We start from the raw sequence: 24,259 nt of genomic DNA on the forward strand, positions 1-24,259 counted from the left end.
GCATCTAATTTGCCAATTTCTCTGTTCAAACCATTTGAGGGGTAAAAACTAGAGGTCCTTTCTCATAAAGAGGTGTCACTTCCTTCATTCACCACTGTGTGTGGTGCAACATGTAGGGATGCCAGAATGAGGAAAGCCATGCTCCTGGGATGTCAGACTTATTTTCCAAAATAAGGCTGTAAGTATAGCATTCCTGTGTTTGGATAGAGTATGTGCAAAAGAGTTCTCTTGGTTAGCAACTGTAGGGCAGCTATAGCCTCTCTGAAACAGAGTGGGTGCCCAGAGCTCTGCGTTCTCCTCACAGACCCAGTGAACAAAATTCAGATATCAGGTTGCACCCATTACCACAGATCTGCTTTTCTGCCTTGACCATCTCCTTTTGCACCATTTATGATCAAATACTAACTAGGGACAACTTCCCCCCATATTTCCCTGAGTGAGATGATCTCATCAGTAAATAGCTGGAAGAAATACAGTAGCACCACACACAGGTATGCAGGATGCAATGGGGTCTAGAGGCAATGCTCTTTATCAAAAAGAAGTCAGAGTGGCTCCAAGAAATCCTAGGCTGAGAAGCAAGTAATGCAGACTGATTCTGGACCAAATAGAAAGTCTGTTTTCCCAGTTGGAATTTGTTCTTGCAAATTAAAGGCAAGTGAGCAAAACAGGACTTGGGCAGTACCTCTTTGCACATACTGTGGGAGTGAAGTTCAAGGGAATCCATTAACATCTCAAGGATTTTTTGGTCTGGAATGAGGAACACCTTTAATGAGAGAGGGATGTCAAATGTATGCATTTGGACTGCATGTATGGCATTGGTGCCTTGCACAAGAGCTCTTCCTCTGTGAGTCCTTTAAACACATTTCTGTGTAACTGCAAAAGCATTTAGGCAGTTGGCCAATGAACTTTGGGATAATCTGGTGGAGCAAATCACATCAGCTCTGCTGGCTTCATGGCATTTCATGCTGAGCATGCAGATGCAAATCCACAAAAACACCTACAAGTGAGACTGAGGGGCAATTTCATGACATGAATCATCCTCAAAACTCCAAAACTTAGTTGTAAAAAGTCCGAAGGTACTTATGTCTCTGCCAACCTGGGACAAAGATGTTCTATTACTTCATGTCCTAGAGCAGCTGCCAGTTTTGTGTGGCTCTTCAGAGCCAAGGGATAAACTCTAGAGCTCTTCTCTTGGAGACAAACTCCTGTTTCAGGCAACAACTTGGAGCAGCAGATCCAAGCACTTAGAGCCTTCTTTACACTCAGATTGCTGTGGGCACAACACACCCAAGGCAAGTCAGTGTCTGCAGCTGGAGAAGTGTTTCCTGGGTTTCAGGGTTTGGCACAAAGAAATACATTTATCTATCCATGTATTTTTAACATACTTATGGTCAACAAGTGTATAACCAGGTCTTGGAAGAGGGGTTTAGAATTTATTGCAAACCCTGATTTTCCATGTTGCTTTTGCAGTCCCATTGAATCATAGCTCCCATGAGTGGGTGCTTGTAGTGTTGGCAGTACTTTGGTATTGCTAAATACCTGTTAAAGAGTGAAATTAAATATCCACAGGAAGCCTTATCAGGCTGGGATATAATGGCCTCTGCAGCCATCTGCTAGCCTCAGCCATTAGGTGAATATTTCTGATTGGAAAACTGGAAAAAAAATCACGTGCTCATCACTCTTTCTTCTGAGCTCCGGAAGTGAGCACATTACCTACAAAACAGGAGACCCAGCTGACTGCTGGGAGCAGCACACCAGTGCCCAGGGCTGTGAGGTCCAGACTCTCAGTGGATACAAAGTGTGTCTGCAGACCTTGTACGAGGGGAGGGCAAGCACAGGACCCACAAAATTAGGACATTGCAGTTTTGAGGACAGCACTTCCTCCCAGGATGACTCTCTGATGGACTCTCAGCCACTCATAACCACCTAAGACTAATGCTCCTCCTGCATTTGGGGATCCCTAACATCTCCCTTCTCTCCTTGTGTGGGTGCAGAGGCACTTAGAGCAGGCAGATTCAAAGCTGTTGGAGCAGGCACAAGAGAGGATAAACACAGGTGAACAAAACAGGGGCTTGTAGTCACTACAGTCACTATCTCTATTCTAATGCAGGCAAGGCTGGCAGGCCACCAAGCCTGCCTTCATGTTTTACTAGTTTCACACTGGTTAAACTCCTCCCACATGAAAGACCCAGGGTTGTGGCTTTGTGCCCACCAGGCTGAGTTCCCCCAAGATGGTGCAGGGACTGTGGTCTCCAGCAAGCCTTACTGTGATGCACCATCTTGCTGCTGTGGGAGCTCTCTGTGTGGATCATCAGCCCTGGGAGGAGCAAAACCTGTGCAGAGAAGTTGGTAAAGACAAGCCCCTAGAGAGGGCACACCTTAAGAGCAAATTTTTACTGATGAAAGTGTAGTTTAGGATGATAGATGTCGATTTCTAGTTTAAACCTAGGCAGATTTGCTATATTGAGTATATCTGAGTTAAATTTATATCAGCTTGAATGAATACTTTAAAACTGAGATAATTTGTACCTAAAATGGAACAGATGTTTCAATGTGTTTGGGAATCCAACTGATGCAGGAGCCAGATTCCTCAGATTATCAACAAAGACTGATATTTTCTTCACCAACGTGGGACTTTCAGAGCCCTGCTCTCTTTCCAGGGCATGGTGTGAATAAAACCAAGGTTGTGGGTTCAGCCTCTGTTCAATCCCTGTACAGGCCACTCACTTAAAAGTTGGACTCAATGATCCTTGTGGGTCCTTCCAACTCAGCATATTCTGTGAAACCTGTGAAATCTGTGACCTTTCCTTTGGCACAATGCTCCCTTCTTTACTGGCTGTTAAAGGAACTTTAGGATGACTGGGAAACTAAATTAGACAGCATCCCACATGTAGTATGCTTTAACTTTTGGTAAGCCCTGAAGTGGTCATGCAGTTGGACTAGATGACCATTGTATGTCCCTTTGTACTGAACTATTTATTCTATTCTATTCTATTCTATTCTATTCTATTCTATTCTATTCTATTCCCATGTAAAAACCCACTTGTTTTCTCTATGTCTTATTATGAGCGTTGGAGTCATTTAAATGCAGCTTTAAAACAGCATTGGAGAAAATTGAGAAGAAGAATCAGGCAAGAAAGATCAAGGAGGTTTGAAGAAAGCTGCAAGGTTCACAAGAAAAGTGAAATTCATAGAGGTGAAGAAGGAAGTAAATCCATCCTCAATCCATCACTGTCTTTCTTATACAGTCTTGAGTGGTTTGTGGTGGTCTCTCTCTGTGTTTTATTGGTTTAATCAAGGCAAGACTCAGAGCTGGAACACTGCCATAAAGCCCAGAGAATTATACTGGAGGCAAATATAATCCCTTTGTCTTTGGTCCTGTGATTGTTAGATTAACTGGCTACCTGAGTAGATTCACTAACACAGTTAAAGGCTGAACCTTTACATGTCTTTCACCTCAGTCACTAAATGCATCTGTAACAAAGCCCAGAACAGCTGGTTTGACACATGACACTGTACAGCCCAGGGACTCGATGACAGAGGTCATACCTCCAGCCATCCTGACAATCCAGATTGCACAGGATGCTTTTTCCCTGCCCCTTAATGCTCTTGGGCTTCATTTTGGCCACCAAATGCTTGACCTGAAACTGGACAATCTTGTGGGAATGAGAACTGTTAGTGTGGAAATTCTGAACCTTCTATGGATTTAGTTGGCTGTTCCTGTGTTTTGAAATACTGTGTGCTTAATGGTTTTGCACTGTCTTGGAAAACACCAGTAAAAAAATCAGATCAAAACCTAGAATTCACCTCACTATCTCCTACATTAAAGCAGTATTTCAGGCTTCTAAAAGCATGTCATATTAATTTGTAGTGCACAGGAATCTTATCTTAACAGACATTCATGCTCAACATTGCCTTGCATGACATTTGTTTACAATGTTTTATTTTTGAGTTTCTACATTTTCCCAGCAGCTGTGGCCTGACCTTAAAATTCACAGAAATTAGAAGCATAAATTTTATGATTTTTTGTGGTTTACTCTGGAAAATGGGAGAGTGGTAGGGACTAAATCGAGTTTTCAAAACCAATCCAGTGCTTAAATGCTATGTTGGAATTTAATGAAGATAATAAACCTTGGGAATATGCATGTTTCACTGAGAAACAGTACAGAAAGTCCTATTTCAGATAATAAAAAAAAATTATCTTGGATTCTTTGTTTTATGACAAGATTCCTAGCACTGTTTTTTTGTACTGAATAGTCTTTTAATGCATGCATCCATGTGGTTTGAATATGACACTCCACGTGCTTATCTAGTTCATCATTCCTGGGCTATTCAAATGCTGCCTCACATGGCCTCTATTTCATACTGTCTGTACTACCAAGCTGCAGTAGAAAGACAAGGCATACCAAAATGAAAAATAAAGCAAGGGTTGTAAATTGCCCACTTCTCCCTATTTCCCTGCCCCAGATAAAGTTTATCTGGAACCTCTTGTTAACACATCAAACTATCCCAGAATAGATTTGCCTTTTCAAAGGCTGATTAGTAGTAGTGAAGTGCAAGCCAATTTAAGATATTTTTGGATAGCTGGATATTAATTCTAGGATTCCAAATTGCAGAGGGTGCTTTCTAAAATATAAAATGAATAGGTTTGTCTTATCTCACTTGATAAAACCTACAAATTTGGGAGGCTTTTGTAAGTGTCAAAAAGGTCACAAGAAGGAAAAATTGCTTTTATGATAATGAGACATGGGAATGTCAGTGGGAGCTTCTTAATTGTTTTATTATGTTATTATATTTCATCCCCAAGACTGAATTTAAACTGTATATTGAAATGCATCTGAAATCAGAAACATGATTTTCACTGATATTTGTGTTCCTGTTTGTAACTCTAATATGTTAATGAGGGAAAGTCTTGGTGCATCAGGCCAAAGGCTTTGCATTCTGAGAGACAGAGCCCTGGCTGCTGTGAAAAGAGGGAGAGACCACACCATGCCCCAGCCACTCTTCCTGTGTCTCTGCAGTGACAGTGGTTCAATCTGCTGTTGAAAAGGTAGGTGACTTCCTGTGGTTTGGCATATTATGCTCCACATAAAGAGGGATTTGATTCAGTATCCTGAGCTTGGTGCTCTGCATAGTGTAAATACCTCTTTACTAATAGTTCTATGTTAGTAAACCCATTGACACAAAGGCATTGCATAAGAGAAATGGACCCTGTGCTTAAAATTATGCACAGTTTTAAAGTTTAGCTCATATTGTTTTCCTTAACCATGTTCCAGGAGACAAGATCCTTTTGATACTGAAATCAGTAAAATGTTTGCAGGTCATCTGTCAAGCTTCATAAAATCCAGTTTCCTTTAGGAAGGAGGGCCGGGGAAGAATTTTTTAGAGGCAAGCTAATCTTGGGCCAGCTTTGTGCAGAAACTAAAACTGTCAGTAGGACTTCAAGTGCAAAGTCAGTATTTTATTTCACTTGTAAAATTCATGAAACTAAAACAGGTACTATAAAGTATGAGGAAATAGTTATGCTGAAAAGGTAAAAATGTGTAATCAATCACATGACTTACTGGCTCTGCTGAGGAAGGTGAAGCCAAAGCACAGAGAGCATGGTAAGTCAGTGCATGGAGGCAGGAGACTGTTTCTCCCATGGCATCCAAGTTCCTGTGCCACACTGAGCTCTGGGAGGAAAGCCAGGAAGATTTTCTCAAAGGGAAAGGTCATGCAGGAGGGCACCCAGCTTCTGCTGCATTGGAAAATCAACCCTAAGTGCAGAAAACTCTTATGGAAGAAACAGAACTAAAAGACACTTTGTGGTGGTTAAACACAGAGCCTTCACACCTTCCTCCTCACTGCCTTCCTCCAGCAGCAACCAAAGCAAAGCAGGGGCAGCCATTTCCTGTGAGGAACTTAAAAAAAGCCTGGATCACTACAGGCTGCTCACTAAATAAGTCACTGTTGTAAAACGCTGCTTATCCTTTCTACTGGAAGTTTTGTGAGGCATGTGCACAAATAAAATCTCTGTTTTTCAAGAGCAAAGGCCTAAATTGTCCCCAGTTGCTGTGTCACAACAGGTTTTTTCTGCTGTGCAACCCCTCAAGGACCACCAGTAGCCATTGGGTACTGGAAAAACAGGGTTACCCACACAACTGGGTAATTTCTCCTCTGCATACTTTGTAGAAGAGAAATATGTGATAAGCTGAACTAATTCACATAGAACTTCCTCATGAATTAGGGCTTCTGGCTTCTGCAGTCATTCCTCCGCAAATGCCTCAAAGGATTATCCTGGATTCAATATTCTGAACAAATAAACACCCACAAACAGGAATACATATTTCAGGTTTTAATTAAAAGGCCTTTTTTGGATGGCAGTATGTGTTTTATTATAGTAAGCATATTCTCCCTTGAAAGCTTTTAAAAATTTTTCCTTTTTCTCTCTTTTTCTTTTCTGCCACTCTGCACATGGTTCTGTCTTGATGGGAGAATTTGAGTGTCTGCATAACAAAGGATGAGAGAAAATGTGACTGTGGTATCCAGTTGCAAACAGAATTGTCATCTCACACATCAGTTCAAAACAACTTTTCTTAGCGTACCTGAAAAGAGGTACACACTATCACCATATCTGCCAACAGCAAGGCTATGATACATTCTTCTTTTTTAACTTCAGCTGGTAGCTAAGTACCTCACAGCTGGTGGCTCACACTTTCCCCTGCCCCTTGCCCACTAGGGAGGAGAATTGGAGAAAAAAAAGTTAAACCTCATGAGTTAAGAGCAGTTTAATAATTGAAATAAACAAACAAAAAGAATAATTCTAATTATAATAATGATTATAACAATAATGGCAATGACTATGATGAAAAGGGAAGAGGCAGAGAGGGAGAGGAATGAAAACCAAGAGAAACAGATGATGCACAACACAATTGCTCACCTCCCACTGACTGATGGCCAGACTTTTCCTGAGCAGTGATCAGTGGTTCCCAGCCAGCTCTTCCCAGTTTATAATCTGGGCATGATGCTCTAGAATAGAATATATATTCTGTATGTAGTATAGAATATTCCTTTGGCCAGTTCCTTTCAACTGTCCTGGCCATGCTCCCTCCCACATTCTTGGGTGCCTACTCACTGGGAATGGAAAACTGGGCATAGGAAACTGAAAAGTCTTTCATTTCATCAGCAGCACACTAAAACATCAGTGTGTTATCAACATTGTTCTCATACCAAATCCAAAACACAGCACTGTACCAGCTACTCAGAAGCAAAGGGATTCTCTACCAGCTGAAACAGGACAATTCTACTGATAGATTTTCTGCTGAGCACTTTTCTTGGGCAGAATAGTCTACAAATCACATTAACTAAGAGAATTCTACCATTTCTAGATCCTTATATATCACTTCTTGCCCAGTAATCACCTCTAAAATCTCATTTATGACTATTTTTTCCAGATGAAAATGGACAGTAATTGAGGACCACTGCAAACATTTTTAAGAATATATTGAACACCTTGCATTTAAAAGGAAAGCCCATATGATCCATTTCTTTCAAGTTCATGGAGATGAAAATTTGAATAGTAAAACAAACAAAAAAAAATCATTAAAAAGCAGCACCACTGTTGAGAAGGTTAAGGGAGGAAGGATAGCTAAGAAAATCAGATGTGAATTGCATCTCACTGCCCTCCTTCTCAAGTGGCCCAGAGCACAGATGATGGAGGTAATGCTTTGGAATCACTATCTTCCTTCAAACCCTTCCCACTGCTCTATAATAACCTGGAGGAGGCATGAGTGATTTCAGTGGTCCACCACAAGGCTCCTTAAAAAACCACATGGGAGTGCTCAACCTGTCTATTAGACAGTGATGCAAATAGCACAAACACTGGGCAACAATTTTTATGCACTCTGATACAGCCTCAGGGAAAAAAAGGATTAAATCCCACTTGTCCTAATAATGTTACTCCAAGGAGTCAGCCTAAAGGGTTAGCCAATAGAAACAGAATTGTGGTGTACCAGAAGAAAAGAAAAAGAATTTAGATTTGCCACACACCACATCAGCTCCTTCTGGATCATCAGTGGCATCAGGTATCTTGTAACCAGTAGTCTGTTTCTTGGAGAGAAACACCTTGGCAGCCATAGTATTAAAGTACATATTTATATTTATAGCCTTCATCTGCAGAGATCAGGATGCAGCCAGAGGTGTAAAATAAGCTGAGGCTTCTCCCGACTCCCCATCTCACAGCAATACAGTAATTCCACTCCTTTTGATGGGCACATAACAGGGTAGGACTTGACCCTGTCAGGCTGGCTCTCTGCTGGCAGCTCACACGCTCTCCAAAGCAATACAGCTGCACATTTGCTCTATGTTTGCCAGTTATTAATTTTGAGCAGCCACTTCAGTTTCATATTATGGGGCAGAGGCAGAGAGAAAGATGTCTCTTGTTAAGCAAAGTCAGAGATTTTTAACACCAGTCACAATCATCTACAAAACTGTGGGGCAGAGTGTAAGTCCACTTTTTGTGTGTCATATCTCCTTTATCTGCTTTGGAAAAGGACCAATTCCCTCCTACACTCTCCTTTTTCCAGTTTAAGCATCCCTCACTTTTGCCAGACCCCCAGATGACTTCCACTGGATCTTCTGTGAAAGCCTTAGCCAGAGTTACATTATGTGGGTGCTTGGAGCCATGCTGGGACAGTGCTGGTGTGTGACAGCAGCACACGTGTCCCCCAAGCCCAGCTCTGTCCCAGTGTCCTCACAGGCACACACCTCACCACCAGCACCCACTCTGAAGGCTCCTGCCATCCCCTTGATGGCACAACGTGCCCTTTGAAATCAAGATCTGCTGAACCTGGCCTTTAGTGGGAAGTGGTTGGCCACCTGGCTCTTTCTGGTAATACCCAGCAAAGCCAGAAGCCAGGAAAATGAAAAACCTGTTGGGTTTAATAAGCCTGGAGTAAAAATCTGGTCTTGGCAAAGCCAGTCATTAGCCAAGTCCCGCCATCTCATGGCAGCTTTGCAGTGACTTGTTTGCATCCTTCCCTAGCTCTGATCATTTGTTACACACTCTTAGATGGTCTGTGTTACTTCATATCTTCCTTATCTTTGCTTGGACCCTGTTTTGTTAACAACCCAGTCCTCCTTTTCAAAATCTAAAGTACTTCTGCCCACTTCCCTCCTAAGCTGTAAGTCCAATTAATCACTTTCCAGAGTTTATACCTCAGAAACCTGAATTCTTTCAGGTATTGCAATGGCCATTTTCTGAATCTCACCATAAAGAATTTGATCTCACACAATGCAGGTACAGGAAAAAAATTGCCAAGCAACAAATTAATACCAAGGGAATCTAATATTTCACTAATAAGAGCTGCTGAGCAGCTTCCAATTTACTTCTACCTCCTGGCAGGAAAAGGTCAAAACAAGGACGTTTTTCATTCATGTGCCTCACTTGGATGTTGAGCACCCTCAAGCTCACAGTATTTCTCAGTTATTCTCAGATTTTTCTGCTTCTCTGATGTATGTTATTTTCTCTTTTAAAAATTTATTTACTTCATAGCAGTAAAGTAAGGAAGTAAGGAAATAAGGAAGTAAGGAAGGAAGACGTCACATGAAGTTTGAGATGTTTCTTTGCTTACAGCCCAGGTATAAAGTTCATTAGTTTGGCCATGTTGGCTCAAACAAAAAGTCCACTTAATCAGTGTGTTACCCTGCCTCCAACCATAAAACCTCCAGCCAATAACAAGTGCTGAGAGACAATGCAGAAGAAGAGGCCCATGCAGCATGCACAGTTAGCCTTCTGCCTATCTGTAGCTTAGAAAACTTCAAGAAAAATATTGAGGAATTATTTTTACTATTGTGAACAATAGTTCTGGATGGATCTTTTTTTCACACATATGGAGAAATAATGTTTGACACCCAGCATTTAATGATTTAAGTGACCAATACTTTTCACATTGGAAGTATCTTGTGATAGTGAGTTCCAGGGCTGAAATACACATTGTGTGAAAAAGCATATCCTTCTGCCTCACCTAACTGCTGTATCTGTATCTGGTAATTTCACTTGGATTCTCTTAGTTTGTATCTTTTAGGATGTGACTAAGCTCGCTGCTCTTCTATCCCAAACACTTCACCAAAGCTCTTTGAGACGGAAAAGCACAGTGTCTCATTTGTGTCTTACCCCGTGTTCCTTAACTCTTTCAAAATGACATGGTTTTCCTTAGAACTCTTTTTACAAGACACTGTAGCCATCCCCCTTTCCAGCTGATATTAGTCAGCTTTATCCTAGCTCCAGCTAGGAGCTCGGTACAGTCTAGCAGAGTGATCCCTTCCTGCATCCCAGTGGAATGTTTCTTTAATCCTGGGATGCCACTGCCTCTGTCCCTGGCCTCTCATCCTCTCAGCCAGCACGCTCAAAACACTTGGCTGCCTGATGATGATACTGCAAGTAACATTTCAGCAGTCATACTGTGTTTTCTTTGTCTAGGCACAATGTATGCCTTTTCTAAAGGCACTTTCCTATTTCTAACAGTTTTCTTCATTCAGTAGTTTATCTGTGCTATTTCTCAGTCATTTGTTTGTATGTATATTTTAAACCTTCAACCATGTAGTTTAAACTTTCTCCAGAGCACCACTGAAGGCCTTACTCTGATCTTTATAGAAAGGAGGCTTATGTTAATATTGTTCTCCTTTCAAAACAAAATGTGGTAGGCTCTTGGCTTTTCCCTTTCTACAAGAATATTGAATGTTAAATGTTATAACCAGTGTAACAGAGCATCTTGCTCATGGTTGCATCTTGAACTACCCAGGCTCAGCACTGAAGCACAATTTGCCTTTTATTCTCTCATTAAATATCCAACAAAGTGCTTAACGGAACCATCATCTCTGGTATGTAAAATGTACTCCCAGCACTGTGCTCAATTATGCATGATTTATTCAGTCTTAATGGGACTAGCTGAAATCTTCCATTACTATTCTGCTTCCTGCTTGCACAGCCCCTGTGACTTTGTTTAGAGGTGGATGTCACCATCCTGGTCATGGGGCTGTATATTATATCTGAATCCTCTTCTCTTTCCACTTGGGCATGGACTATCAGGCCATCTAGTTTCTGTGATATTTAATGAAACAGTTAAGCTTTCTGAGCCAATGCAGTATTTCTGTCTGCATTTGCAGCGTGTGTTCTTTTCTCTATATTGTACCATAATAAAGAACCATTAAACTGCACAGTTTTTCTTAACTGCTGCCAACACACAACACACTGCAGGTCAGCAAAGGTGAGTTACTGCCTGCAGCAACAAGCCCTGCAGTTGTTGAATTGAGCACAGAGAATCATGCTTAGCCTCATCTCTTACCTACCTCTCACCTGGGGATCACCAGCTCTTTTCCCATCCATTCCCACCAGCTGGGGGTGGCCGGAGTGGACACTGAAACCTACAGAGTGTGATTGCTATCGCAGCATCCTTTGGGAAAACTGCTGGATTGCACAGCAGATGGAGGGCTGGAGGGTGGAGGGTGGTATTTGGATCCTCTTTTCAAGGACAGGCTGATTTCCCCTGTAGAATGCCACTGTTCAGGCTGGTGAAGGCAGAGCACAGGGGTGGCTTGGCAGCGACTTTGGGAGTGTGAAGGTTAAATGTCTGCAGTGTTGTGTGCACGGCACAGAAGGCAGCAGCAGTCATTATGAATGGGAGCCTGAACCTAGCTGCTGGCTTCCCCAGAGCAAGTCACATCCCTGCCATACCTACAGCAGCTGCTGCTTTTTGGCAAAGGTACAAGTAGTAAACACAATCCCAGAGAGGTGCTAAAAGCAAAGAATCGATGGTTATTGCTGCTTCAGCTTGGGGAAAGGAGTAAACAGACTGTAGTGTCATATTTCTACCACTGCTCTTTCTCCCTGGGGAATGAACCTATCTGCTCCTTGCCAGCTAGGCAGAGGTCAGGGACATGCCAGCGGGTGTAGCTACCATGAGCAGACTTGAAGAACAGTCCTGGTGTTTTGGTGGCATCTGTCAGTACTAAATAAGTGGTTGCAATAAAAGCAGCTAACCACTATTACAGCTGATGCAGATCCTCAAGTATTTTGGTTTCTTAACAGGAAAACAACACAATTCAAACCTCCAGACAAATTATCAGTTAGGCTGAAAGGGCCAGTCTGTCATTGGAAAACTGCATGGTATTGGAGTTGCTGCAGTGCCACACATTTCAGCTGCAGCATGAGCTGTCCTCCCGTGCCCAGAGCACTGCTTTGTTCCTGGAGGTTGGTTTGGATTCCTTCAATCTTTATTTTAATTCTAATGTGACAGTAAATATCTCTTTTGCCAGTTTTTGGTGTGTAACTCTTTTTGCAGCTGAGCCTGTGTGCTGGCCGGCAGGCTGCCCTGTGGAGATGAGCTGTAGGGGCTGTGAATGCACACCTCAGAACAGATCCTTTGCCTCTTGATTACTTGCTGCTTTGCTTTTCAGGTCCTCAAGTGGGCCACTTGACTGTGCCCAACAGGGTTGGGCCATTATGAAGTGTGGTCTTGATTCTCTGTAATAAAATTATCACTCTTCTGTTCACTCCCATGGAAGGAGCGAAGCTTTTTTAATTTTTTTCTTTAAGAAATATAAAAATCTGGGCCAAATCCACAAAAAAAAAAATTAATTCAAATCTATGGTACTACGAAACCTAGAATTTGCTCAAATGTGCTCTATTGACTCTAAACTCAGGGGTTTTTTCCCCATTTCAGCTTTTTTAGTTTCCTCCTGGACAACCTTTTTTTTTCCTACCTTTACCAGTGAAACACACTTGGACATAGAGGAGCTTGGTTTTAGAATGTATCTTTTAGACTGCCCAGTGCTACTGTTCTGGGTAGACTCCTATCTGTAATTTTGCAGAAATAACAGTACAGATGAGTGATTTATAATGGCCAAGGGCCTGAAGACACAGCTCAGCCATGTGTACCTTGCTGCTCTTGTGCCAGTCACCTGCTAACCCAGAGCCTCTCCATGCAGCAACCTCTTGCTAATGCATCTTGCTTGTCAACAAAAGGAGAGGGTGGAGCAGGTTTTTAGCTGGGCTTTGGGTTTGTTTGTGTATGGGTTCTTGTTCATTTGTTTTCTGATAATCAGGAACAGTACAAAAATGTGTCTTTTTTTTTTTTCCCCTCTTGCTATCAAGGTGATTACAGAGCCAGCTCTTCATGTCTGAATTTGCTTTGGGAGCTAGCAGCACCAGCATTTAGATCACCTGTGGTGTGGTGTGACATGATATGAAGGAGTCAAAAATCAGTTCCTCTCTCTTCATTTATACCTCAGCAATCTCATTTATGTGCAGCAGAGAGCTGGAATAGCAAGCATAGTTCAGTGTGGCAGGTTGATTTATAAGGTGGCATAAACACACAGTGCCCCTCTGAGGCTGAAGATTGCTTTGGTTTGCTGCCCCACTTCCATTAGTGTTATGTCACTCGAGAGTTATTTAGTCAGAACTTGCTTTCATACCCAGATGTGCAGTCAGAGCTCACCTCCCCAGTCCAGTGCCACCTGTCACTGGCTCAGGCACCCACTGGGCAGAGATGAAGGGATGGTGACCCCAGGTGATGCTGATTGCTGCACATGCTGTCTGCAGAATGGGGGTCCTCACAAATCTAACCCCTGAAAATCAACTTATTCTTTCAGGTGGCCTCACCTGAATCCATGGACTACCTAGACTTATACCAAGAAGAGTCATCCTTCCAAAGAAACATTTCTTTCCTTGTATTTCAGTGTCCTGGTTGGTCCTGAGTGAAATTTTCCCTGGTGGGATCAGAGGACGGGCCATGGCTTTGACATCTAGCATGAACTGGGGTATAAACCTCCTCATCTCCTTGACGTTTTTGACTGTAACTGGTAAGATTTTTCTGTGTCCTTCCAAGTTGATATTCTCCTAGTGGGCAAAATAAGTCTCTCTTATACAAAAGCATTGCCAAAATTGCAGCTGTGAAAGCCCAGAGACAAGGTCTCTGTTTAGGGGTCGGTGTAACTTCACCATTCCCACCACATCTTTGTTTGTGCCAGTAACTTCAGCCCCACAGTGCTGCTGTCAGACCTTGCACATCCACTCCACAGGCTGGGAAACTCGGGTCTTAAAAACAACATTGCCTTGGTAGGCTGAAAATACATAATGTTTAGGATTAAGTCCTGCATCTTCTGAAATCAATGCAAGTTCTGTTCTAGATCAGACCACAGCTTTTCTGATCAGACGTTTTTTTAAACACAATCCCATTTAATTAATTCCTTTTCACAGGAATGTCTCGGCTTTCAGAAAATTTTCTTTAGAAAAAAATGTCTTTCTGAGGTTAAAGTCTTTCACATTTGAATGTAAGAATGTAGAAGACTACCATGTATGACTTCTAATTTGATGATAATCAAAGGGGAAGGTTAAATGCTGATATTTACTGATTAGCAAATTAATTTTTTTTAATTTTATATTGTATGAGGCCTTGCAAATTTTAGTTCTCAGTCTTATTGTGACAAAAATACATGCTGAAAATCAAAATATAGAAGAGAGTAGAAATTCCAGGTTTCCCTTAAGTTTACATTACTCTCCGACAGAGGCAGACAATCAACTCACAAAAAATCAACGCAGTTTTCACCCTGTTAGATGTCTTTTAAGAGAAATTTGAAAATTAGTGTGATCTATTACTAAAATTGGTTTCACCCACTTGCATTTTCTTTCCAAAAAAAAACCAAAAAAACCAAAAAAACCAAAAGCAAGAGAGAGAGAAAGAAAAAACCACATCCTCCATCCTGGGTACTATCTTGATTAAAACTAGGAAAAATAGGACAGGTAAAGTTCACTGTGCTGACACTCTCACTTTAATTGGATCAAGAGTATTCTTCAAAAGGAAACCATCCAGTTACTCCCACTCACTGCCCATCAGTTTGCATCACTGAACTGCCCAAGCTTTTGGACAAAACCAAACAAGAAAATGCATATTGTAGGCAGTCTGGCTGCCAGCACTTGCTCAGTCCTTGGACCAGACCTGAGTTATTCCTAAGGAAATGTCTCCAAAACCACCTGGTGCAGACCTCAGGTGCTGAGTGTCAGCTGTTCACCGGGAGGTCCCCTCTTGTTGTGCAGCGTTACTTGTTACTGTACATCTCTCTGTTATCCCAGTCTCAGTTTCACAGACTGTAAAGCCCCAGTAACTCCCTGGGCTTAACTGGGTCTAATCTGGATTTATGAAAGTGTAAGTACAGGAAAACATCCATTCCTCGTCTATGGCAGAAAGGCAGGATTGGGAACTCTATTGTCAGATGAATACACGTGGAGGTCACAGTGGCCAGCAGCATCTGCACATAGGTGCTGATGCAGAGGTATCAGCTGGATCAGAAGCTTCAGCTGTAATTTTCAGCTCATGACACAACTGGCAAATGTCTCAACTGCCCAGGTTTATCTTAGCAGGGAAAAGGGAAAGGGGACTGCAGCACACGCTCTACTTTCCAGGGGCTGCAGAGTGCATCCCTCGGCCTGAGGATCTACAGCCCCCGGACTATAGGCTCAGAAGACCACCAGTTCTTGGATGGCCCCACTAAGAGTTCACTTTTGGATCACTTTCTGGCACAGCACCCGTGACTCTCAGTGGAAATGCTGGGCACTGACAGGTGGCGAGGATTAGCTGGAGACAACTGTAATAGTGTGAAAAATGCTTGGAATTACTCCAAGAAAGAATGTGCACCAAAACCAGACCCAGGCAAAAATCCAAGGCACTCATTATCCCCACTGCCTTCCCACAAACCAGTAACAATGGCTACTCACTGTTTTCATGCAGAGTGATTGCAAATAAAATAAACCAATAGGTTCATGCTAAGTGGACCAATATGAACGTGTTAATTTTCTTTCTTAAGGAGTATTAGAAAAAGCAAAGCCAATCTTCTTTTTCAATATATGTGAGCTGAGAATAGCAGCCTGGCTTCTTTCTAATTTCTCCTGTGCATTAGGGGCTGTATCCTATAAAACACAGCAACAAGAAGAAAAATTGCAGTATTTGAAAATTAAAAAAGATATGTTTTCTTCCTTTGTAGAACTCATTGGATTGTCCTGGGTGTGCTTCATTTACACAATAATGAGTCTAGCATCACTGGCTTTTGTTATCATGTTTATACCAGAGACAAAAGGATGCTCTTTGGAGCAAATATCCATGGAACTAGCTAAACAGTAAGTACCAAGCATGTGACTGCATCCCCCAAGTGTCAGAGGGACAAAGCCTTTCAGCGCCACATATTGGAAAAAAATTAAACTATTGAAAAAAAGGAAACTATTGGGAAAAAAAAGGAAACTAAAGGAAAATTCTGATTCTCTCAAGGCTTGAGCTCGCGTATGTTGATCTCAGCTGCCAGCCAAACATTTTGTTGGTGCTGAAGGACTGCCCCTAAAGGCAAGGTAGGTTTTGAGCACCCCTTTGAGGACACGCAGCCAAGCCTGGCTCCCCAGCACTTTTGCTGTCTGGCATTCCTGGATGGGAGGGTGACTCTGATCTTGCATTTAGGACTGTGTGTTTTGGGTTGTATGCAGAAAATGGGAGGGAGAGATCCTGTATTTCAGATTGGCTTGTTCTAGATGTCGCTTCAAGACTGCATGTGGATTTTGATAGCTGTTGTAGATGAGCTTTTCTTGTGTCTTTACTAAATGCTGTAGACAGGTGAGGGTCAGTCTCTTCTCCCAAGCAACGAGTGACAGAACAAGAAGAAACAGTTTCAAATTGCATCAGGGGAGGCTTAAATTGGATATTAGGAAAAAAATCTTTACTGAAAGGGTGGGTAAGGTGTTGGAAGAGGCTTCCCTGGGAAGTGGTGGAATCACCACCCCTGGAGATGTTCAAAAATTATCTAGACTGGTATTTGGGGACATGGTGCCATGGTGAAGAGAGCAGTGTTCAGTTAACAGCTGGACTTGATGATTTCAGAGGCCTTTTTTTGACCTAAACTAACCTATGAGTCTAGACACTTCATTATATGTGAACAACTTAGTATCGTCCTGTATTTGTACTTTTTAGCTTACGGGAGAATATTTGCAACTCAGCCAGGCATGAAGGAGCTTGTTTATAGACTACTTAGCTTACGGACTAACCACTGTGCTGCCGCTGGCCCTCGGGCTGTCCCTTCCCCTCCTCTTAGGGAAAGGCACCCATCCCTGCCGGAGCGGGAGCGGGAGCCGGCGCTGCGCGGGCGCTGCGGGCGGAGCGTGCGGCAGGGCCGCCCCCGCGTGGGCAGGCGGGGCAGCGCCGGCAGCCGCCGCGGCTTCCATCCCGGGGCATCCATCCCGGGGTATCCATCCCGGGGTATCCATCCCGGGCATCCATCCCGGGGCATCCATCCCGGGGCATCCATCCCGGGCATCCATCCCGGGCATCCATCCCGGAGCATCCATCCCGGGCATCCATCCCGGGGTATCCATCCCGGGGTATCCATCCTGGGGCATCCATCCCGGGGCATCCATCCCGGGGCATCCATCCTGGGGTATCCCGGGCATCCATCCCGGGGCATCCATCCCGGAGCATCCATCCCGGGCATCCATCCCGGGCATCCATCCCGGAGCATCCATCCCGGGCATCCATCCCGGGGTATCCATCCCGGGGTATCCATCCCGGGGTATCCATCCCGGGCATCCATCCCGGGGCATCCATCCCGGGGCATCCATCCCGGGGCATCCATCCCGGGGTATCCCAGGCATCCATCCCGGGGCATCCATCCCGGGGCATCCATCCCGGGGTATCCATCCCGGGGTATCCATCCCGGGGCATCCATCCCGGGGCATCCATCCCGGGGCATCCATCCCGGGGTATCCCGGGCATCCATCCCGGGGCATCCATCCCGGGGTATCCATCCCGGGCATCCATCCCGGGCATCCATCCCGGGCATCCATCCCGGGGTATCCATCTGGGGCATCCATCCCGGGGCATCCATCCTGGGGCATCCATCCCGGGCATCCATCCCGGGGTATCCATCCCGGGGCATCCATCCCGGGCATCCATCCCGGGGTATCCATCTCGGGACATCCATCCCGGGGCATCCATCCCGGGGTATCCATCCCGGGCATCCATCCCGGGCATCCATCCCGGAGCATCCATCCCGGGCATCCATCCCGGGGCATCCATCCCGGGGCATCCATCCCGGGGCATCTATCCCTGGGCATCCATCCCGGGGCATCCATCCCGGGGCATCCATCCTGGGGTATCCCGGGCATCCATCCCGGGGCATCCATCCCGGGCATCCATCCCGGGGCATCCATCCCGGGCATCCATCCCGGGGTATCCATCCCGGGGTATCCATCCCGGGCATCCATCCCGGGCATCCATCCCGGGGCATCCATCCCGGGGCATCCATCCCGGGCATCCATCCCGGGGCATCCATCCCGGGGCATCTATCCCGGGGTATCCATCCCGGGGTATCCCGGGCATCCATCCCGGGGCATTCCGGGGTATCCATACCGGGGCACCCCGGGGGCTGGGGTGGCTCTCTGGGGTGTGCTCTGCCGTCCTGCTGGGCCCCCATCCCTGCCCTCGGTGTGTCCCGCAAGGAGAGCGCGCTGCCGGCTGCCTGCAGTGGCCAACACGTGCGGGTTTTGTGCTTCTGCAGGAAATACGTGAGGACGCCCTTGTGCAGGGTGAGCCAGCGCAGAGAGAAACTGGTGCCCGTGGAACTTGCCAAGAGAGAGAAAGAGCAGCTCTACTAGACGTGGGGCAAGCAAAGCAGCCTTCACGAAAAGACTGATTAAAAAAAGGAAAATGCCCTGTGATGCTCGCACTCTTATGGGACATGTGGTATTGTTATTATATACAAGATATTCTCTCTTTTATTTCTTGGTAGAACTTCTTTCAGTGGCAGTTTACAGCCAACATTAAAGGTTGTTATAGTTTACAACTAACTGGAAATCTGGACTCTGTCTGTTTCAAACCAGTATCCCTCAGATCCCCTGAGATTACCTCTTGCATACAGGAGGTGAATGGAAACTGGAATATTGCACACAATTCTCCTAGTCATATTCAATGACAGTTCAGTCTGGAAGAAGTGCAAAGAAGAATCAGAGTGCCAGGGAGAAGAAAGAGTCTCAACAGGAGGAGCCTACCAAAGACAGGTTGGCTTAGGCTAGCAAAAATGGATCTGAAAAGAGTGAACAACTCTCTGTTGGTAAGTTAGGGAAAATAGTGCTATGGAAAAAATGCTATGTCCAAAAAATGGACAACTATGGAATCCAAAGGATTATATTAGTGCAGAACTACTGGTATAAACCTTTTATAAATCAATTTAGGATTAATTTAATAAGATTTAACAAGATTTGAAAAATGATCTTGTTCAGCTGAACTTAATTATTTGTAATGCAGAGTATAGTCAGCGTGTAAGAGGAATTTTACATACGTTTTCTCAGTAAGGCCAGGATTCAGTGACGTAGGAAATACTCCTTAGAAAACATTGTCAGATTGTTTAATGTGGGAGACATTAAATGCATCACTCTCTACAACTATCCAAAAAGACATTGTTACCAAGTGAGGGTAGGCCTGTTCTCCCAGGCAATCAGTGACAGGTTGAGAGGAAATGGCCTCAGGTTGGGTATCTGGAAGAATTTTTTCACTGAAAGGGCAGTTAAGCTTTGGAATGGGCTGCCCAGGGAGATGGTGGAGTCATCATCTCTGGAAGTGTTCAAGAATTTATGGGATGTGGCACTTAGTGCTGTGGTTTAGTTGGTGTGGTGATGTTTAGTCAAAGACTGAACTCAATGATATTGGAGCTCATTTCTAACCTTGTTGATTCTATGATTTGCATAATAAATTAATCTAAACTGACAATGGCCTTACAGAAGAGGAGAGAAGATTTCTTTGGCCTCATTTCCAGGAAAGTTGGAAACTGAAAGTACCAGAGTTGATGCCAAAATAATTTTATTTCTTAACACAGGGCACACTTGGCTTTTGGGCTCAGAAAGTGAGAATTGTGTGGTACATGGCAGCGCACAGGGAGTTCAAGAGGAAACCATAATCACTGCAGATCATAAATTATGTCCAATTCTTGGTTACTGCTTAGCAAGTATATCCTGAAGTACTCAACAAGTCTCTACAAAGGGTTATCCAGATGGCTCCCATTAAAGAACATGGGTATTTTTTTCTTAGTGGGTTAATAGTTGTTGTTAGAGTGATCAGTAGATAAATATATATTAGCAGATAAATAAATGATTCTTTGTTTAAAGAAAAAAAACCCCAAAGCATGCTTAAAAGCATGTTGGCTGTCTCTGTGGCCACAAAGTGGCATTTCTTCCAGCACTTCATTGAGGCAGCTGGAAGACTGACAGAGTCAGCTGGAGTGCAGATACTAGTTTGAACGAAGCACATGATCCCACTTTATTTGATGTCTCATAGCATTAAAACCACCTGACTGTGTTCTGCACTGAAGGAAAAGTGACTTACTAACACAAATAAAGTTTTACTTCTGAGCAAAGCAGATCAGTTCTGATCAGATTTTCACATGGTCACACTTCTAGATCACGAATATATATGCAGAAGTCTAGTGAAGACAGTGAGCTCACGTTCAAAACATGAAAAAAAACTATTGAAGCCAAGGCCATTATTTGCCTGAAGTCACTGAAAATCTATCTACCTCAGGATGAGAGACTTAACTTTATAGCACTGATGTCTATGAAAATCTCTTTACCTGCTTCATGTTTATGCAGGGGGATGGTTATCAGTATCATGCATTCTACCGAGTCAGCTTCAGAATGAGAAATATTAAGGTGACTCTGGGTAATCTTCCAGATATGTTGCCAACATAATTCTTATACTAACAACTGCCTGAGATTAAATCCAGTAATATTTAGTATTTTAAGACTATATTGCAGGAAAAGAATCTATTTTCTGATCCTGGACTTTACCAGGTAGTGGACTATTTGCATTTCCTTTTACATCCCCATTTACTCTGGCTGGTACTGCTTTCTGATAGCTGCCTCCAGATAGCAGATGTTTGCACACACAGTCCAAGCCTGTACTGCCTGTAAATTCTATTACATTGTATTTAGTGAAAGGGGCTTCTGCAAAATCTTTCTCAGCATTGTAGATTCCCAGACAAACCTCTGCTGTAATAAATTTTCTCAGTGTTCTTACAAAAACAAATTTAACTCAGAACATACCATAGAAAATGTCTACCCAATTTACAGGTTTTGGGATCATTGCAAACTCTTCTAAACTTTTCCTATCCACACCTATTTAGTGCAGAAACAAATAAGTAAAAATGCCATATTCCTGAAGAACGGATAATTTCAATACTGGTTTTACTGATGAGACAGTGATAGACCTTGAGATAACTCCTAAAAATGATGATGCTGTAGTCAAGGATTTTTAAAATAATTTTAACTACAGTCTTAATTGTAATCCTACAGACTTAGCCTTATATAACCTATAAATGTAGCCATAATTGTACAGTCTTTTGTAACAAAGCCTGCACATCTGATGACACAGAGCTGGCACTCACCATCTCATCAACTATGAAAATACAAGGGAAGAAAAGCATACATTTCACAAATCACATCCCTGAATCTCTGAAGCACTCCACAAAGAAATTTGTCCCAGATCTAAAATTATTCAGTATCTTCATCAATGGACTGGATTACAGAACAGAATATGCTTATTAAATATGCAGGCAACACTAAGCTGGGAAAGACTGGGCTGGAATTCAAAACTCTGCAAATCCGTGAAAAAAAGCAGCATACAATTCTGAAAATGAAAGCACAAATTTCTCTGGTAATGCTAACTGCAAGTCAGAGAATGATAAAATGGTGCTAGAAATGGCAGGAAAAGTTTCAGTAGCTGTGACAACCCACAAACCAGCAATGAGTCAGTTATCAATCTACTACAGTTAATGGGGTGTATAAATAGAACCAACCCTTCTCTCTAAAGGATGTGAAATGAACTTTTTATGGCACTGCCAGTGCTACAGCTGAGCACTTTGGGGAGTTTTGCATGGGATCCACATGAAGAAACCAGGGACAGATGAACAGTGCTGTAGGAAACATGGTCACTGAGGAAGAGATGGTTGATTGACAGGTAAGTATATCCAAAGCACTGCTCCCCACACTGGAGGTGGGAGCCATTCCACTGGGACACACTGTCTGACCTGGATCTCCTATTGAGCATGCAGGAGTTGGTAGCCAGAGCCTGGGTGGAGGCACCACAACACAGCAAGGGAGCAAATGCCAACTGGTGCTGATGGGGAAGGGGGGCTGTGTGCACACACAGGAGAAAGCATCAGCAGCAAGGCCTGTTCCAAACTGAGGTGGGGACCTACCTATTCAGAGCAGTAGGAAAAGGAGTGATATCCCTGAAAATAAGCATACACCAGCAGATGCCCTTCATCATCAGAGGTTTTAAAATGTAGTTTTCACAGTTGGAGGCTCCCTTATAACTAGAAGGACAGGTGGGCACACATTTCAAGGGATCTTTTATTTGCTATTATTCTCTTCAATACTACCCTGCAAGTTTGGTAGTGTGCTTTTTGGCTCTGTTATGAATTGTTACAAAGGCTTCAAACTGCTAGCATGGATCCAGGCAGCACTTCAAAAGAACCAGTGCCCATTTTAATACATTGCAGCTCATTATTAGCTTTCATTTTTGTTCTAAGAGACAGATTTCACACTACGTGACAGTACTAACAAAGCAAAATGTTCCTCTTTCTCCACAGATAAATTTAGGAGACACATATGCTTCATAAGAGCTCCAGATATTCACTGGTAGCACTCAAGAGCTTTGTAATTTGATTCAAAGAGGCAAGCCTAATCTACAACAGCTATTGTAGTTGTAATGGCCAAATCTTCATTCATCAGTTTGGGACTACACTTTGTCCCTCAAAACCTATTACAATTTTGTTCATTGTTCAAATACCTTCTGCTTTTTCCTTTTAAAAATTGTAATAATGATAACTAGTGTTCCCTAATGGTGGTTTGTTCATTGCCCTTTGACTATGCACAAAATCCTTATTTATGTCAGGAGTGCCAAGGTCCACGTTATTTGACGCAAACTGGAAAACTTAGGTGTAGCAAGCTTTGCTACACATAGCATGCTATATTGAATTCCCTGACTGTTGAACTCAACCTCATAATTTCATGGTTATAAGCCCTCTAAGAAGCTCAAGAAGTGGGCCCATGCAAATCTCATGTGATTTAACAATAGGTTTAACAAGGGGCTGCACCTGGGTCCAGGCAACCCCTGGGATCAGCACAGGCTGGGAGTGAACAGTCCGGGAGCAGCCCTGCCCAGAAGGACTTGGGGGGTTCTGGTGGGTGAGAGGCTGGACATGACCCAGCAACGTGCACTTGGATCCCAGAGAGCCAACTGTATCCTGGGCTGCATCCAGAGCAGTGTGGGCAGCAGGGTGAGGGAGGGGATTCTGTCCCTCTGCTCTGGTGAGAGCCCACCTGCAGTGCTGCATCAGCTCTGGGCTCCCAGCACAGGAAGGACATGGACCTGCTGGAATGAGTCCAGAGGAGGCCACCAAGATGATGAGAGGGACAGAATATGAGAAAGGTCCTATGAGAAAAGGCTGAGAGAATTGGAATTGTTCATCTGGAAAAGAGAAGACCTAACTGCAACTTGCCACTACCCAAAAGTAACCTCTAAGAAAGATGGAGAGGGACTTTTCACAAGGCCATGTGGTGACAGGACAAGGAGGAGCAGCTTTAAACTAAAAGAGGGTAAGTTTAGATTAGGTGTAAGGAAGAAATTTTTTACTGTGAGGATGGTGAGGCACTGGAACAGATTGCCTGGAGTTGTGGATGCCCCATCCTTGGATGTGTTCAAGGCCAGGTTGGATGGGGCTTTGAGCAACCTGGTCTAGTGGAAGGAGTCCCTGCCCCATGGCAGGGGGGCTGCAACAAGATGATCTTGAAGGTCCCTTCTAACCCAAACTTTTCTCTGACACCTACAGAGTTCCAAAAGGCCTTTATGAATATACTACTTACAACTTATGGCAAAATTCTGTTTCTTTTTGTTCTGAGGGGATTTGGTGAAGCATCTCCCATACTACTCCTTCCTTTACATACTTTCTGCACAAAGTCACTATGGACAGCCCCAAGTTCTACATTACCCCATCAGGCAGATGAAATCCGTCATGCCAGGCATTTGCTTCCTCCAGCTGTTCTTCCACCTTTTCTTTGGAAGCTGTGATTTTTGGTACAGTAACAGCTCAGTTTACTATTTTTAGCACCCCCTAGGAGGGAACACTACCTGCAGCATGCAAGAGCAGTGTTACATTTCTCTTTGGTGAGATAGGGAAAAAAGACATTACA

At 43.6% G+C, this 24,259-nt stretch overlaps 1 protein-coding gene across 2 annotated transcripts in view; it reads left to right on the forward strand.

Moving 5' to 3' along the window:
- The window catches only part of SLC2A12 (solute carrier family 2 member 12), a 38,082-nt gene extending 19,220 nt beyond the window's left edge, over nucleotides 1-18,862 (forward strand). For both annotated transcript variants that reach the window (XM_071436312.1, XM_071436305.1), the window contains exons 3-5: nucleotides 13,720-13,842; nucleotides 16,021-16,153; nucleotides 18,574-18,862. In XM_071436312.1, coding sequence (XP_071292413.1) covers nucleotides 13,720-13,842; nucleotides 16,021-16,153; nucleotides 18,574-18,670 — 353 coding nt within the window. In that variant the 3' untranslated portion in view covers nucleotides 18,671-18,862. The remainder of the gene's footprint in view (nucleotides 1-13,719; nucleotides 13,843-16,020; nucleotides 16,154-18,573) is intronic.
- The last annotated feature ends 5,397 nt before the right edge of the window (nucleotides 18,863-24,259 follow it).

Source organism: Agelaius tricolor, unplaced genomic scaffold (assembly GCF_023055355.1).
Source record: "Agelaius tricolor isolate 1412-34295 unplaced genomic scaffold, bAgeTri1.0.p SCAF_1, whole genome shotgun sequence".
Lineage (NCBI taxonomy): Eukaryota > Metazoa > Chordata > Aves > Passeriformes > Icteridae > Agelaius > Agelaius tricolor.